Source organism: Alexandromys fortis, unplaced genomic scaffold, assembly GCF_014885135.2.
Source record: "Alexandromys fortis isolate MF-2015 unplaced genomic scaffold, M_Fortis_MF-2015_v1.1 scaffold_237, whole genome shotgun sequence".
Lineage (NCBI taxonomy): Eukaryota > Metazoa > Chordata > Mammalia > Rodentia > Cricetidae > Alexandromys > Alexandromys fortis.
The window spans coordinates 65,040-77,677 of NW_026068137.1; the positions used below are offsets into that span (position 1 = coordinate 65,040).

The following is a 12,638-nucleotide window of genomic DNA, read 5'->3' on the forward strand; positions in this document are numbered from 1 at the left end:
CTTCCTATGTATAACCCCAGCAGCACAGACATTAAGGGCAACATTGAATAAATGGGACCTACTGAAACTGAGAAGCTTCTGCAAAGCAAAGGACACTGTCACTAAGACAAAAAGGCAACCCACTGACTGGGAGAAGATCTTCACCACCCCCGCAACAGACAAAGGTCTGATCTCCAAAATATATAAAGAACTCAAGAAACTAGATGTTAAAATGCTAATTAACCCAATTAAAAAATGGGGCACTGACCTGAACAGAGAATTTTCAACAGATGAAATTCAAATGGCTAAAAGACACTTAAGGATATGCTCAACCTCCTTAGTGATCAGGGAAATGCAAATCAATCTTTTTTTAATGTTTTTTCATGTTACATACCATTTCCAGTGCCCACTTCTTCCCTTTTTCCACCACCGACCTCTGCCCATCCCATTCCCCATCAACTCCTCAGAGTTTGTAAGCCTCCCTTTGGGAGAAAACAATGTCTGGTATACCATTTGAGACAGGACCAAGACCGTCTCCCTATATAAGTCTGAGCAAGTTGTTCCACCATAGGGAATGGGCTACAAAAGGCCCTCTCATGTACCCGGGATAAGTCCCTAAACAGAACAAGACACAACTGTCACCCACATTCAGAAGACTTAGTTTGGTCCCATGTAGTATCCCTAACTGTCAATCTTGAGTCCATGAGCTACGACTAGTTGGGTCACCTGTCTTTGTGGTGTTCTCAGTGATGATCTTGTTGCCCCTTGCTCAGATGATCCATCCTCCTCTTTGACTAATCTCCAGGAGCTCAGCCAAGTGCTCCACTCTGGGTCTGTGCTTCTGCTTCCATTGTTAGTGGGTGCAGTTTCAATGATGACAATTATGGTAGTCGCCAATTGGATTATAGGTGAAGGTCAGTTCAAGTACCCTCTCCACTATTTCTAGGAGTCTTAGCTTGGGTCATTTTTGTGAATTCCTGGCAATTTCCCTAATACCTGGTTTCTCCCTCACCTCATAATGGCTTGCTCTATCAAGATAACTTCCATTGCTCCCTCTCTCCATCGCTCCCCCAACTCAGCCATCTCAAGTCCTCATATGGCCATCCCCCATTCCTTCCCCTTTTTTCCCTTCCATGTCTAGTAAGTAGATCTTAACTATTTTCCTTTCCTGGGACTCTCCATGTATATCCCTCTTGTGTTTTTTTTATCTAATTTGATTGAGGTTGTAAATTATAATCTGATTATCCTTTGCCTTATGTTTAACATCCACATCGTATGGTATCTTTCTAGGTCTATGAACATAGTCGAGCAAATATCTTTGTGGTATGAATATGCATCCTTTGGACATAGGCCCAAAGGTTATATTGTGAGGTCTTAATGTATATTGATTACCAATTTTCTGAAAAACCACCATACAGATTTCCAAAGTGCTGTACAAGTTCACACTCCCATCAGCAGTGGAGAAGTGTTCTCTTTACATCCTCTCCAGCATGAACTGTTACCAGTGTTTATGATCTTAGCCATTCTGACAGCTGTAAGATGGTATATATAAAAGTATTTGGTTTGCATTTCCCTGATGGCTCAGGATGTTGAATAATTCCATAAGTGTCTTTTGGTCATTTGGAATTCTTCAGTTAAGAATTTTTTGATTAGATCTGTATCCCATATTTAGTTGGATTATTTGGTATTTTGATGTCTAGTGTCTTGAATTCTTTACATATTTTGGAGATTAACCCTTTATCATATACAGGGTTGGTGAAGACATTTTCTCATTCTCTTCACTGTCTTTTGTCTTATTCACCATGTCCCTTGCCTTACAGAAGCATCTCAGTTTCAGGAGGTCTCATTTATTCATTGTTCTCAGTGTCTGTGCTACTACTGTAATATTTAGGAAGGGAATCTCCTGTTTTCATGTGTTCAAGGCTACTTGTGACTGTCTCTTCTATACTGTTCAGTATAACTGAATTCATGCTGAGGTCTTTGATCCATTTGGATATTGGTTTTGCTCATGGGGATGATATGGATCTACGTACATCCCTCTACATGTTGATATCTAGTTATGCCAGCACCATTTGTTGAACATGCTTTTTTTTAATCCATTGTACAATTTTTGCCTCCATCCATGTCAAAAATCAGGTGTTCATTGTCATAGTTATATTTCTCTGATGACTAAGGATGTTGAACATTTCCTTAAGTGTCTTTCAGCCATTTTAGATTCCTCTGCTGAGGGTTCTCTGTTTAGGTCTTCCAATTTTATTGAATTATGTGATCTTTTGGTATCCAATTTCTTGAGTTCTTTGTATATTTTAGAGATCAGACCTTTGTTTGATGTGGGGTTAGTGAAGATCTTTTACCATTCTTTAGGCTATGGTTTTGTCTTGTTGACCATGTCCTTTGCTTTATAGAAGCTTTTAAGTTTCAGGAGGTCCCATTTATTAATTGTTTCTCTCAGTGTCTGTGCTTCTGGGGTTCTATTTAGGAAATGGTTCCCTGTGCCAATGCATTCAAGTGTACTTCCCACTTTCTCTTCTATAAGGTTCAGTGTGGCTGGCTTTATGTTGAGGTTTTTGATCTATTTGGACTTGAGTTTTGTGCATGGCAATAGATATGGGTCTATTTTCATTTTTCTACATGTTGATATCCAGTTATGCCAGCAGGAAGCGATACTATTACATGGTATAAATTCCCCTTTTGTGACTCAAATGTTAAACTCATGGTCAGTTTGTAATAGAATTATTCCTAAGGACAAGATAGACATGGATAAAGCTGCTTTACAGCCTTGTCCTCAAACTGTTTGATTAACATTTCCCTAACAGGTCTACTCTCCACTCTACTTCCTCATTGACACATGTTAAAAAAATCAATAAAATGTTTCCCTGGCCTTTGAATAAGATTGCAGAACTATGCTGAAGAGTCCCACAGCCTACATATGTTAAGAGCTCTGAAGGCCAGGTTAGAAAAATGGTGGTAACAGGCTAGAAGGCCAATCCATGACTAATGGACAGGTCATCACTCAATGAACAATTCAAGTACAGATTTACTTTGGGTTCTATACTGTTCTCAATGTTGTGCAAGGACTGGTCATGTTTCTTAGCTTAAAATCAGTTTACAAGGATTGAGAGAAACCTCAAATTCTTAATTAATGTTCCAGTGACCCTTGACATGACCACTGGATAAGGAACTTTTTTCATCCCATCCATCAATCATGGTTTGGGAATGTCCAGCCCATAATGCAGTCACAGTGGTCTGCAATAAGGACTTTCACAAGTGGGTATTGGCCACAAGAGATCTTGACCCCAGTAGTGGTCCCATGGCTGTCCTTACCACTTCCCTGGATGCTCTCCTTGTAGACAGGCTGCATGTCCACAACACGTCCAAGGCTCCTCAAGTAGAGAGATCTTGCTGGGGATGCAGCAAACCAGGCCATCTATGGAATGACTGTCCCAGGGCAAAACCTAGCACATGATGCACCAGATGCAATAACAGATTTCATTGGCAAAGGATTGCACATCACAATCTGCTGGAGTACCTGCCCCTTTAAACTCTAGGCAGGGCACTCCTCGCTGCACCACTAAGGTAATCTAAAAATCAATTGGACATTGCTCATTTTTTCATGATACCCAATGTTAACTTGTCTATTTTTTGAACAAGCTCTCACAGGCTTGGTGAACATGAGTGTGATGTTACCATATAAACAAATGGAAGCACTCCACTTCCCCCATTGGAAATTTAGACCTGTGCCTCCCTTTAGTGAAGTAGGAAGCCAGCAAGATTCAAAAGTTTCCACCAATCCCATCCATTGAAGAGACCTTGATGGCAACAAGGAAGCCATTCACCTTATCATTTCTGTGGTACATAGAAACCTCTGGGGCAGAAACATCCTGGAGAATATGGGTGTTGTCCTAACTACTGACGATAGAGTTTTCTTTGATAACCTTGAGGTCCATGATGGCCCTGCCTGTGCCTCTCAATAATTCAATGACTTTCTAAGCTCTTGGAAGTTTTCCCATACCACTGGCATCACCTGCAATCCACATGGATAAGCCATTGTGGAGAGGACCAACAGAGCTCTTAATAAGCTGTTCACTAGGACTCTCACCAGAGGCTAGAAGAGATCCTCATCTGGCTTTAACAGAGGTCCTTTTCCATATGAACTTTCTCAGCTTTGATGGCAAGGGGTTCAGCCCAGCTAAGAAGCACTGTGTATCCCTGTGAGGGATCACACCAATGCACCTGTTCAGATGGAGAGATCCTATCTCCCTCTACTGGCAGATGCCAGCTCCCTACTAAACCATGAGAGAAGGGAATGCTTGTGTTTTTCCTTAGACTGCCACAAAGGCCAATATGAGTTCCAGTAAGAGATGTAAACCCAGGCATGAATTAGCATACTTCTACTAAGGAGGGAATAACCCAATATGGATAATGCATGTATTCATCATTCTTGCTCTCACTGGCTTATTAAGGGCAGAAGTTGTGTACTTCAACTACTCATTTTTTGAAAAGGTTTGGAATAATATAAAAGGGCTATAGGATCCCTCATAAATGGTCACATATACCTTATCTAGTTGGGTGGTATTGTTAATCCTTAATGTCTTTAAATGTCTCATGCAGCAGATTCAACATCAGCAGATAACAACTAAGGTGACTTTTCAAATATTAATAGCTCTTAGCCTTTCTTCTTGTAGTCCTCCACAGTATGTTATTTATGCCTGGTTATTTGTAATTCAAAACGCTACCGTCTAGTCCCCCAAACCTGGAATCTCTCCAGTAATGAATGCTCTTCAAGGGATAGTAGTCAATGACAAGTAAGAGCTTGTTTGGCAGGTCAACCTCTCAAAAGCCCGTCTGGATACCCCTACACAGGTTTGTTCTTCTGTTTAGGGGCTTCCCCTGGGGGTAGGAGATAAAGCCCGTGTCTGAAATACTGCGTTGGTCTTGAGGTGACACCCCAAGGTTCCTGCACAGTCCTTAACTGCTTGGAGCATCTCTGGTTTTCATGACTCTCAAGGTATCCTCCTGAACCTCTCCAAAAGCGACCAGAGGAGGCGCTCTCACCACTTTTGCTGATGGGGAGCCCTGGAATTGTTTGGCCTCTAACCAGGCTACTTGGGTGTGGCGTGTCTTCCTTTGTTGCATCCCGTTGTGCCCCAAGTGCCTGGAACTCTGGCTGGCCAAATGTAGAGGCTCCATAACCTCCCGAGAAAGGCAGGGAGAATGGAAAGAGGGGGGAAGAGGAGGATCTAGGGTGAGCTTGGGAGTCACTGTGAGGGAAGGAAAGGGGTCTTGGAGGTGTGACTGTGCTCAGGACATCCTAGTCTGGCCCGGCCCAAAGCTGTGGTGGCTCGCGCGCAGCCGTCAGGTGGCGGTGTTCCATTGGCTGCGTGGCGGCTTTGAGACCCCTCCTCCCGCACTCCATTTCTCCTGGTTTCTTTCTGTGCGCTCTAGCTCCAGCTCCCAACGCCCTCCCGCTTTCCAGGCCGCGGTGTCACCCACACCGTACCGCCGCTGCTAACCAGCGACCATGGCGCACCGGGAAACACCAGGCGCCCCGAAGCGTCCTGGCCTCACCGTGCCGGCCCCGAGCTCCCATGCTCCGCCGCCGCCGCGCTGGCCGCGCTTGTGGCCTCTGCCACTGCCACTGCCGCTGCTGCTGCTAATGCTGGTGGCTGCCAGCGGGGCGGCGGGGCACTCTCCCGAGTCCGGGAGCCTGGGTCCCAGCGTGCAGGTCACCCGGCTGCTGTATGCGGGAGGCCCGAAATCCTGCGATCGCGAGGATCCCCAGACACGAGGATCAGAGCCCAGCGCTCCGCGTCCTGGTCCAGGTCTTGCTTCTGGTCCCAGCGCAGATGGCGTCCTAGTTCCGGGCCAGGGGCGCTGGGCGCTGGCGGCGCCGGTGGCCATTTCTGCCTCGCGCTTGCAGGTCTCGCTCATCAGCACGTCGTTCGTGCACAAGGAGGATGCGACACACAACCAGGCAATGGTGCACTGGACAGGCGAGAACAGCAGCGTAAGTGACCTCCTCGTGCCCCCTGTTCTGCTAGGACACCTCTGAATACTCAGGGAGGCCACCATATTCCCCTACTTCCGGACCACCAGCGGTTATCCCTGCTGGGCATTCTTAACGATTTGGGGGACTCGGATCACCTCAGCGGCTCCCCTGCTGGCTTCCCGCTACGGGTACTTTTGGGAGTGTCCTCAAATTTGTGAGATTCTTCTCGCTCATGTGGCATTCCTTGAGATCTGGGGAACCCAAGCATGCCCTGGCCTCTAGATCTGGGCTACATGGAAGTCCCTAGAGTCTTTCAGATCGGGGCAGCATGACTCCAGGTCCTTGAGGGCCACCTGACTGTGCGGCGGGAATGGTGGGTCGCTCACACATTGCACTGTCCCCAAAGGCTCCAGCGTGCACCTCTGGAATTGTTGGCTCTAGAGTCCTTACGACCTGATCTACGCTGATTTGGGGGGGCCAGAATATCCCTGTCAGTTCCCTGCCCTGTTCGAAGACTTTTTTCCCTTTTTTTTTATTACTTTATGAGTAATACCAATCACAATTCCCACTTCCTCCCCTCCTCCCACTTCCCTCCTGCCCCCCCTACTCTTCCCCCGACCCCCCTCAAATCCGAAGAGAGGGCAAAGCACCCTGCCCTGTGAGTAGTCCAAGCCCCCCCCCTCCACATCCAGGCTAAGGAGGGTATGCATCCAAAGAGAATAGGATCCCAAAAAGCCAGTACATGCAGTAGAGACAAATCCCAGTGCCATTATCATTGGCTTCTCAGTCTACCCCAGTTGTCAACCACATTCAGAGGGTCCAGTTTGCTCCCATACTCGTTCATTTCCAGTCCAGCTGGAGTTGGTGAGCTCCCATTAGCTCAGGCACACTGTCTCAGTGGATGAACCAACCCCTAGTGGTCCTGACTTCCTTGCTCATATTCTCTCTCCTTCCTCTCTTCAGCTGAACTTTGGAAGCTCAGTCCAGTGCTCAGATGTAGGTCTCTGTCTCTATCTCCATCCATTGCAGGAGGAAGGTTCTATGGTGATATTCAAGATGGTCATCAGTCTGACTATGGGACAAGGCCAGTTCAGGCACCCTCTCCTCCACTGCCCAGGGTCCTAGCTGGGGTTATCCTGGTGGACTCCTGGGAACCCCTCTAGAGCCAACCTTCTTGCCAACCCTAAAATGGCTCCCTCAGTTAAGATAACTCCTTCCCTGCCCCCATATTCTTCCTTCCTCCATCTCAACCATCACATTCCCCCAAGCTCTCCCCGACCCTCCCATTTTCCCCCCTCTCTCTCCCACTCTCCTTCCCTCTACCCTCCCTACCTCCATGCTCCAAACTTTTGCCTGGCGATCTTGTCTGCTTCCAAGATCTTGTCTTTTGTTGAAGAGATATGGAGAGCATGAACAGTTTTGTCTTATTCTGATTTTAGTGGAATCGCTTTGAGTTTCTCTCCATTTAATTTAATATTATCTGTCGGCTTGCTGTATATTGCTTTTATTATATTTAGATATGATCCTTGTATCCCTAATCTCTTCAATACCTTCAGCATAAAGGGGTGTTAAATTTTGTCAATTTTTTTTGGCATCTAATGAAATGATCATATGTTTTTTTTTTTCCTTTCAGTTTATTTATATGATGGATTACATTGATAGCTTTTCATATGTTGAACCAGCCCTGCATCTCTGGGATGAAGCCTAATTGATCATATTGGATAATTTTTTTTTTGATGCACTCTTGGATTTGGTTTGCCAGTATTTAATTGAGAATTTTTACACTGATTTTCATGAGTGAGATTGGTCTGTAATTCTCTTTCTTGTGTGGTTTTGGTATCAGGGTGACTGTAGCTTCATAAAAAGAGTGTGGCAATGACTCTTCTGTTCCTATTATGTGGAACACATTAAGGAGTATAGGTATTAGCCCTTCTTGGAAGTTCTGGTAGAATTCTGCACTAAAACCATCTGGTCCTGGGCTTTTTTTGGTTATGAGGTTTTTGATCACAGCTTCTATTTCCTCGTGACTCATGGGTCTATTTAAATTGCTCAACCGGTCTTGATTTAATTTTGGTATATGGTGTCTATCTAAAAAATTGTCCATTTCTTTTACATTTCCCAATTTTGTGGAGTACAGGCTTTTGTAGTAAGACCTAATGATTCTCTGAATTTTCTCAGTGTCTGATGTTATGTCCCTCTTTTCATTTCTGATTTTGTTAATTTGGGTGTTCTTTCTCCATCTTTTGATTAGTTTGGATAAGGGTTTGTCAATCTTGTTTATTTTCTCAAAGAACCAGCTCTTTGTTTCATTGATTGTTTGTATTGTTTTCTGTGTTTCTATTTTGTTGATTTAGCCCTCAATTTGATCATTTCCAGTCTTCTTCTTCTCCTGGGTGAGTCTGCTTTTTTTTTTCCTAGAGCTTTCAGGTGTGCTGTTAAGTTGCTAATGTGAGCTTCCTCCGTTTTCTTTATGCAGCCACTTAGTGCTATGAACTTTCCCCTTAACACTGCTTTCATAGTGTCCCATAGGTTTGGATATGTTGTTTCTTCATTTTTGTTGAATTCCAGGAAGACTTTAATTTCTTTCTTTATTTCTTCCCTGACCCAGGGGTAGTGCAGTAGTTGACAGTTCAGTTTTCATGCATTTGTAGGCTTTCTGGGAGTAGTATTGTTGTTAAATTCTAACTTTACTCCATGGTGATCTGATAAGACACAGGAGGTTACTCCCATTTGTTTTGTATTTGTTGAGGTTTGCTTTATTACCGAGTGTGATCAATTTTAGAGAAGGTTCCATGAGGTGCTGTGAAGAAGGTATATTCTTTCCTGTTTTGGTGGAATGTTTTATAGATTAAGTCCATCTGATTCATTACATCTGTTCTCTTATTTCTCTGTTAAGTTTCTGTCTAGTTGACCTGTCCATTGGCAAAAGAGGAGTGTTGAAATTTCCTAATGTTATTGTGTGGGTTTTGATGTATGATTTGAGTTTTAGTAATGTTTCTTTTGCATAAGTGTGTGCTTTTATATTAGGGGCATAGATATTCAGGACTGAGACTTCATCTTGATGAATTGTTCCTGTTATGAGTATCAAGTGTCCTTCTCCATATCTTCTGTTTGATTTTAGTTTGAAATCAATTTTGTTAGATATTAGGATAGCCACACCCACTTGTTTCTTAAGTCCGTTTGATTGGAAAACCTTTTCTAAACCCTTTAAACTGAGGTAGTGTCTGTCTTTGAGGTTGAGGTGTGTTTCTTGCAAACAGCAGAATGCTGGATCCTGTTTTCATATCCATTCTCTTAACCTGTGCCTTTTTATATGTGAATTGAGTCTATTGATATTAAGCAATATTAATGACCAGTGGTTGTTAACTCTGGTTATTTTTTGGTGGTAATGTTTGTTTCCTTTCTTTGAATTGTGTTGGTGGAGGGTTATCAGATGTCTCTGTTATTGTGGGTGTCATTAGCTTCCTTTGGTTGATATTTTCCTTCTAGTACTTTCTGTAAGGTTGGGATTGTGAGTACATACTGTTTAAATCTGTTTTTTTTTTTTGTCATGGAATATCTTGTTTTCTCCATTGATGGTGAAAGAAAGCTTTGCTGGGTATAATACTTTGGGCTTGCATCCATAGTCTCTTAGTGTATGCAGCACATCTATCCAAGACCTTCTTGCTTTCCATTGAGAAGTCAGGTGTAATTTTGATAGGTTTACCTTCATACGTTACTTGACCTTTTTCCTTTGCAGCTCTTAATATTTTTTCTTTATTCTGTATGTTTTGTGTTTTGATTATTATATGGCCAGGGGATTTTTTTTGATCCAGTCTATTTAATATTCTGTAAGCTTCTTGTACTTTCATAGGGATATCCTTCTTTAGGTTGGAAAAGTTTTCTATAATTTTGTTAAATATATTTTCTGTGCCTTTGAGCTGGCGTTCTTTTCCTTCTTCTACCCTCATTATTAGGTTTGGTCTTTTCATGGTGTCTTAGATTTCCTGAATGTTTTGTGTTAAGAATTTGTTGAATTTAATGTTTTCTTTGATCAATGAGTCTATTTCCTCTATTGTATTCTCAGTGCCTGAGATTCTTTTTTCTATCTCTTGTTCTGTTGGTTATACTTGTCTCTGTAGTTCCTGTTTGTTTTTCCAGATTTTCCATATCCAGCCTTCCCCCGGTTTGTGTTTTATTTCCTCCACTTTGTTCTTCAAGTCTTAAACTGTTTCCTTTACCTGTTTTATTTTTTTTTCTTGGTTTTCTTGGGTATCTTTTAAGGATTTATTAATTTCTTCTAACTTTTTGTTTGTCTTCTCTTCCATTTCTTTAAGGGAGTTTTTCATTTCCTGTTTAAAGGTCTCCATCATTTTCGTAAGGTTACAGTTAAAGTCGTTTCCTTCTTCTTCTTCTGGGTTAGGAAGTTTAAGTCTTCCTGTTGCGTGTTCGCTGGATTCTGGTGTTACCATGCTGGTTTTCAGGATGTTGGAGGAATTCTTGCATTGGTTCCTACCCATCTCTTCCTTCAAATGAGGCCAGCAGAGTCTTGGCGTCTTGGTCCAATCTTTGCTGTGGCTGATTGAGTATTTGGGAGTTTTCCTTGGTCTGCCCTTTCTTAGGTCCCCTCAGCACTGGAGGAGGCTGTGTTGCAGGATTTCAATGATATGCTCAGAATGCATGAAATAGTAAGTAAACAGTTCTAATTAGAAAACAAATAGAACGAAAGCATTTTTTATGGGTATCGAGTCTCAGTTTGACGTTGGAAATGATTCCATTCTGAATAATGCCAAGGTACTAAACCCAACTTCTATGTTGAAGATGGAATCACCTTGTTAAAAACTAAAGGACAGTGAAATAATGATTTCTACAACAATAAAAAACTGAGAGTAGAAACATGAAGGCTGGATCTTGAGAGGAAGTCCTGTGGTGGGGGTGAATGGGGTGTCCTAGGGAGCCCGATGGTACAGTGGCCATCAAAGGAAGGGTGACAAAGAGGCTTGCCTACTAGGTTGACTATACTGGTGACCTGCATGGCTAATTCTTGGCCTAAGTAAGCAGGAAGTGCACTGTAAGCAAGTTCCAAAACTCTTGAATTGATAGAGACATCTTGCTACCTGAACAGTCACCCAAAGTTCTTCTTTAGTGTTTGGGGCATCCATCTTCAGCCTACAGTCCCATAGTATCTGGCAGACTTTTTCACGAAGCAAGAAATCTGAATGACTATTTCACCTATATTGGCAGTTTGTCAGTCACTTTCTTCTGTGTTCTGCAGAATGTCTGGCAGACTGTTTCATGAAGCAGGAACCCTGAAGGACTGTCTCACTTTCTTTAGGCAAGTTCAGCTGTCATTTTCTGTGAGTTCTGTATGTCCAGTTTATACAGCATGCCATCAAACAGTGCAGGCTAGAGCAGTTTCTTGCTCAAATGGCTAGGGCCTTGTCACATTGAAGGCAATTTCTGTACCCAGTCTCTTCAGTGCCCATCAACTTCTCTGAAGGAATTAGTGCTGCCAGAGCAGATGTGTCTCACTGTGGAGAACAATCTAAGTTCTTAAAACCCTTTAAATGCCATATGCTGTAGGACTTTGAAGCGTTGAAGATTATCTAACTGAAATATACCTCTGTATATCTAGGAAACATAACTTACATGATTATAAGTTTGAATGTTATTGTTGTGCCCAGATTAAAACCACCAAAGAAAGAGACCACCAGAGAGGCCCAGACTGTAATAAGCAAGGTTTAATCAGCATAATACAAACATGTTTGGAACTCATCTCCGTCCTCATTACAATGAGGTAGAGAGGAGTTGTATCTCCTCTGTGGGGTGAGCTTTTAAAGGCATAACTACAAAGAGAATCTTTGAAGCTGCTTTGGCTCGGATGCAAGGACTTTTGTTCCCTCCCATTCTGTTAAGTCAGCTTTTTTCTTGTTTTTAGAGCAAGGCCCCTGTTCCTGAGTTAGGCCATCTTTATCAGCCTGTACCAGGTGGCTGGCTGGGCTGAGCTCAGTGACCTTGTGTTCAGAATCTCCCAGGTGGGAGAGGGGAAGACCACTATCTTCCAGGGAAAACACTCTGCTAGGAAATTTCTTCTTGCCCCTTTGAGAATAAGGGGTGAGGGTTCCACAATTATAAATGACTATTAAGCTTAATTTTTAATTATGCATTGCATTTTAAAATGAGCTGTATAAATCTAATAATTTAAGCAACAGTAGAACTATAATAAAAAAATTGACCTTAAATTTGTATCAATAAACCCAAGTTCATACCAATGTAAAGTATTTACTTCAGCCTGGCGGTGGTGGCATATGCCTTTAATCCCAGCACTTGGGAGGCAGAGGCAGGCAGATCTCTGTGAATTCTAGGCCAGCCTGGTCTACAAGAGCTAGTGCCAGGACAGGCTCCAAAGTTACAGAGAAATCCTGTCTCGAAAAAAAAAAAAACCCACAAAAAAGTATTTATTTCTATATCATATCCCACCCCACCCCCTTTTTAAGAAAGAGATTGACAGCAGGGCGATGGTGGCGCACGCCTTTAATCCCAGCACTCGGGAGGCAGAGGCAGGAGGATCTCTGTGAGTTCGAGACCAGCCTGGTCTACAGAGCTAGTGCCAGGAAAGGCTCCAAAGCCACAGAGAAACCCTGTCTCGTAAAACCAAAAAAAAAAAAGAGAGAGAGAGAGAGAGAGATTG

At 43.0% G+C, this 12,638-nt stretch overlaps 1 protein-coding gene across 1 annotated transcript in view; it reads left to right on the plus strand.

The window, feature by feature from the left end:
• Positions 1 to 5,365: 5,365 nt before the first annotated feature.
• Positions 5,366 to 12,638, plus strand: part of LOC126491099 (zinc finger protein 260-like) — a 34,296-nt gene continuing 27,023 nt past the window's right edge. The window contains exon 1 of the mRNA XM_050126511.1: positions 5,366 to 5,986. Coding sequence (XP_049982468.1) covers positions 5,501 to 5,986 — 486 coding nt within the window. The 5' untranslated portion in view covers positions 5,366 to 5,500. The remainder of the gene's footprint in view (positions 5,987 to 12,638) is intronic.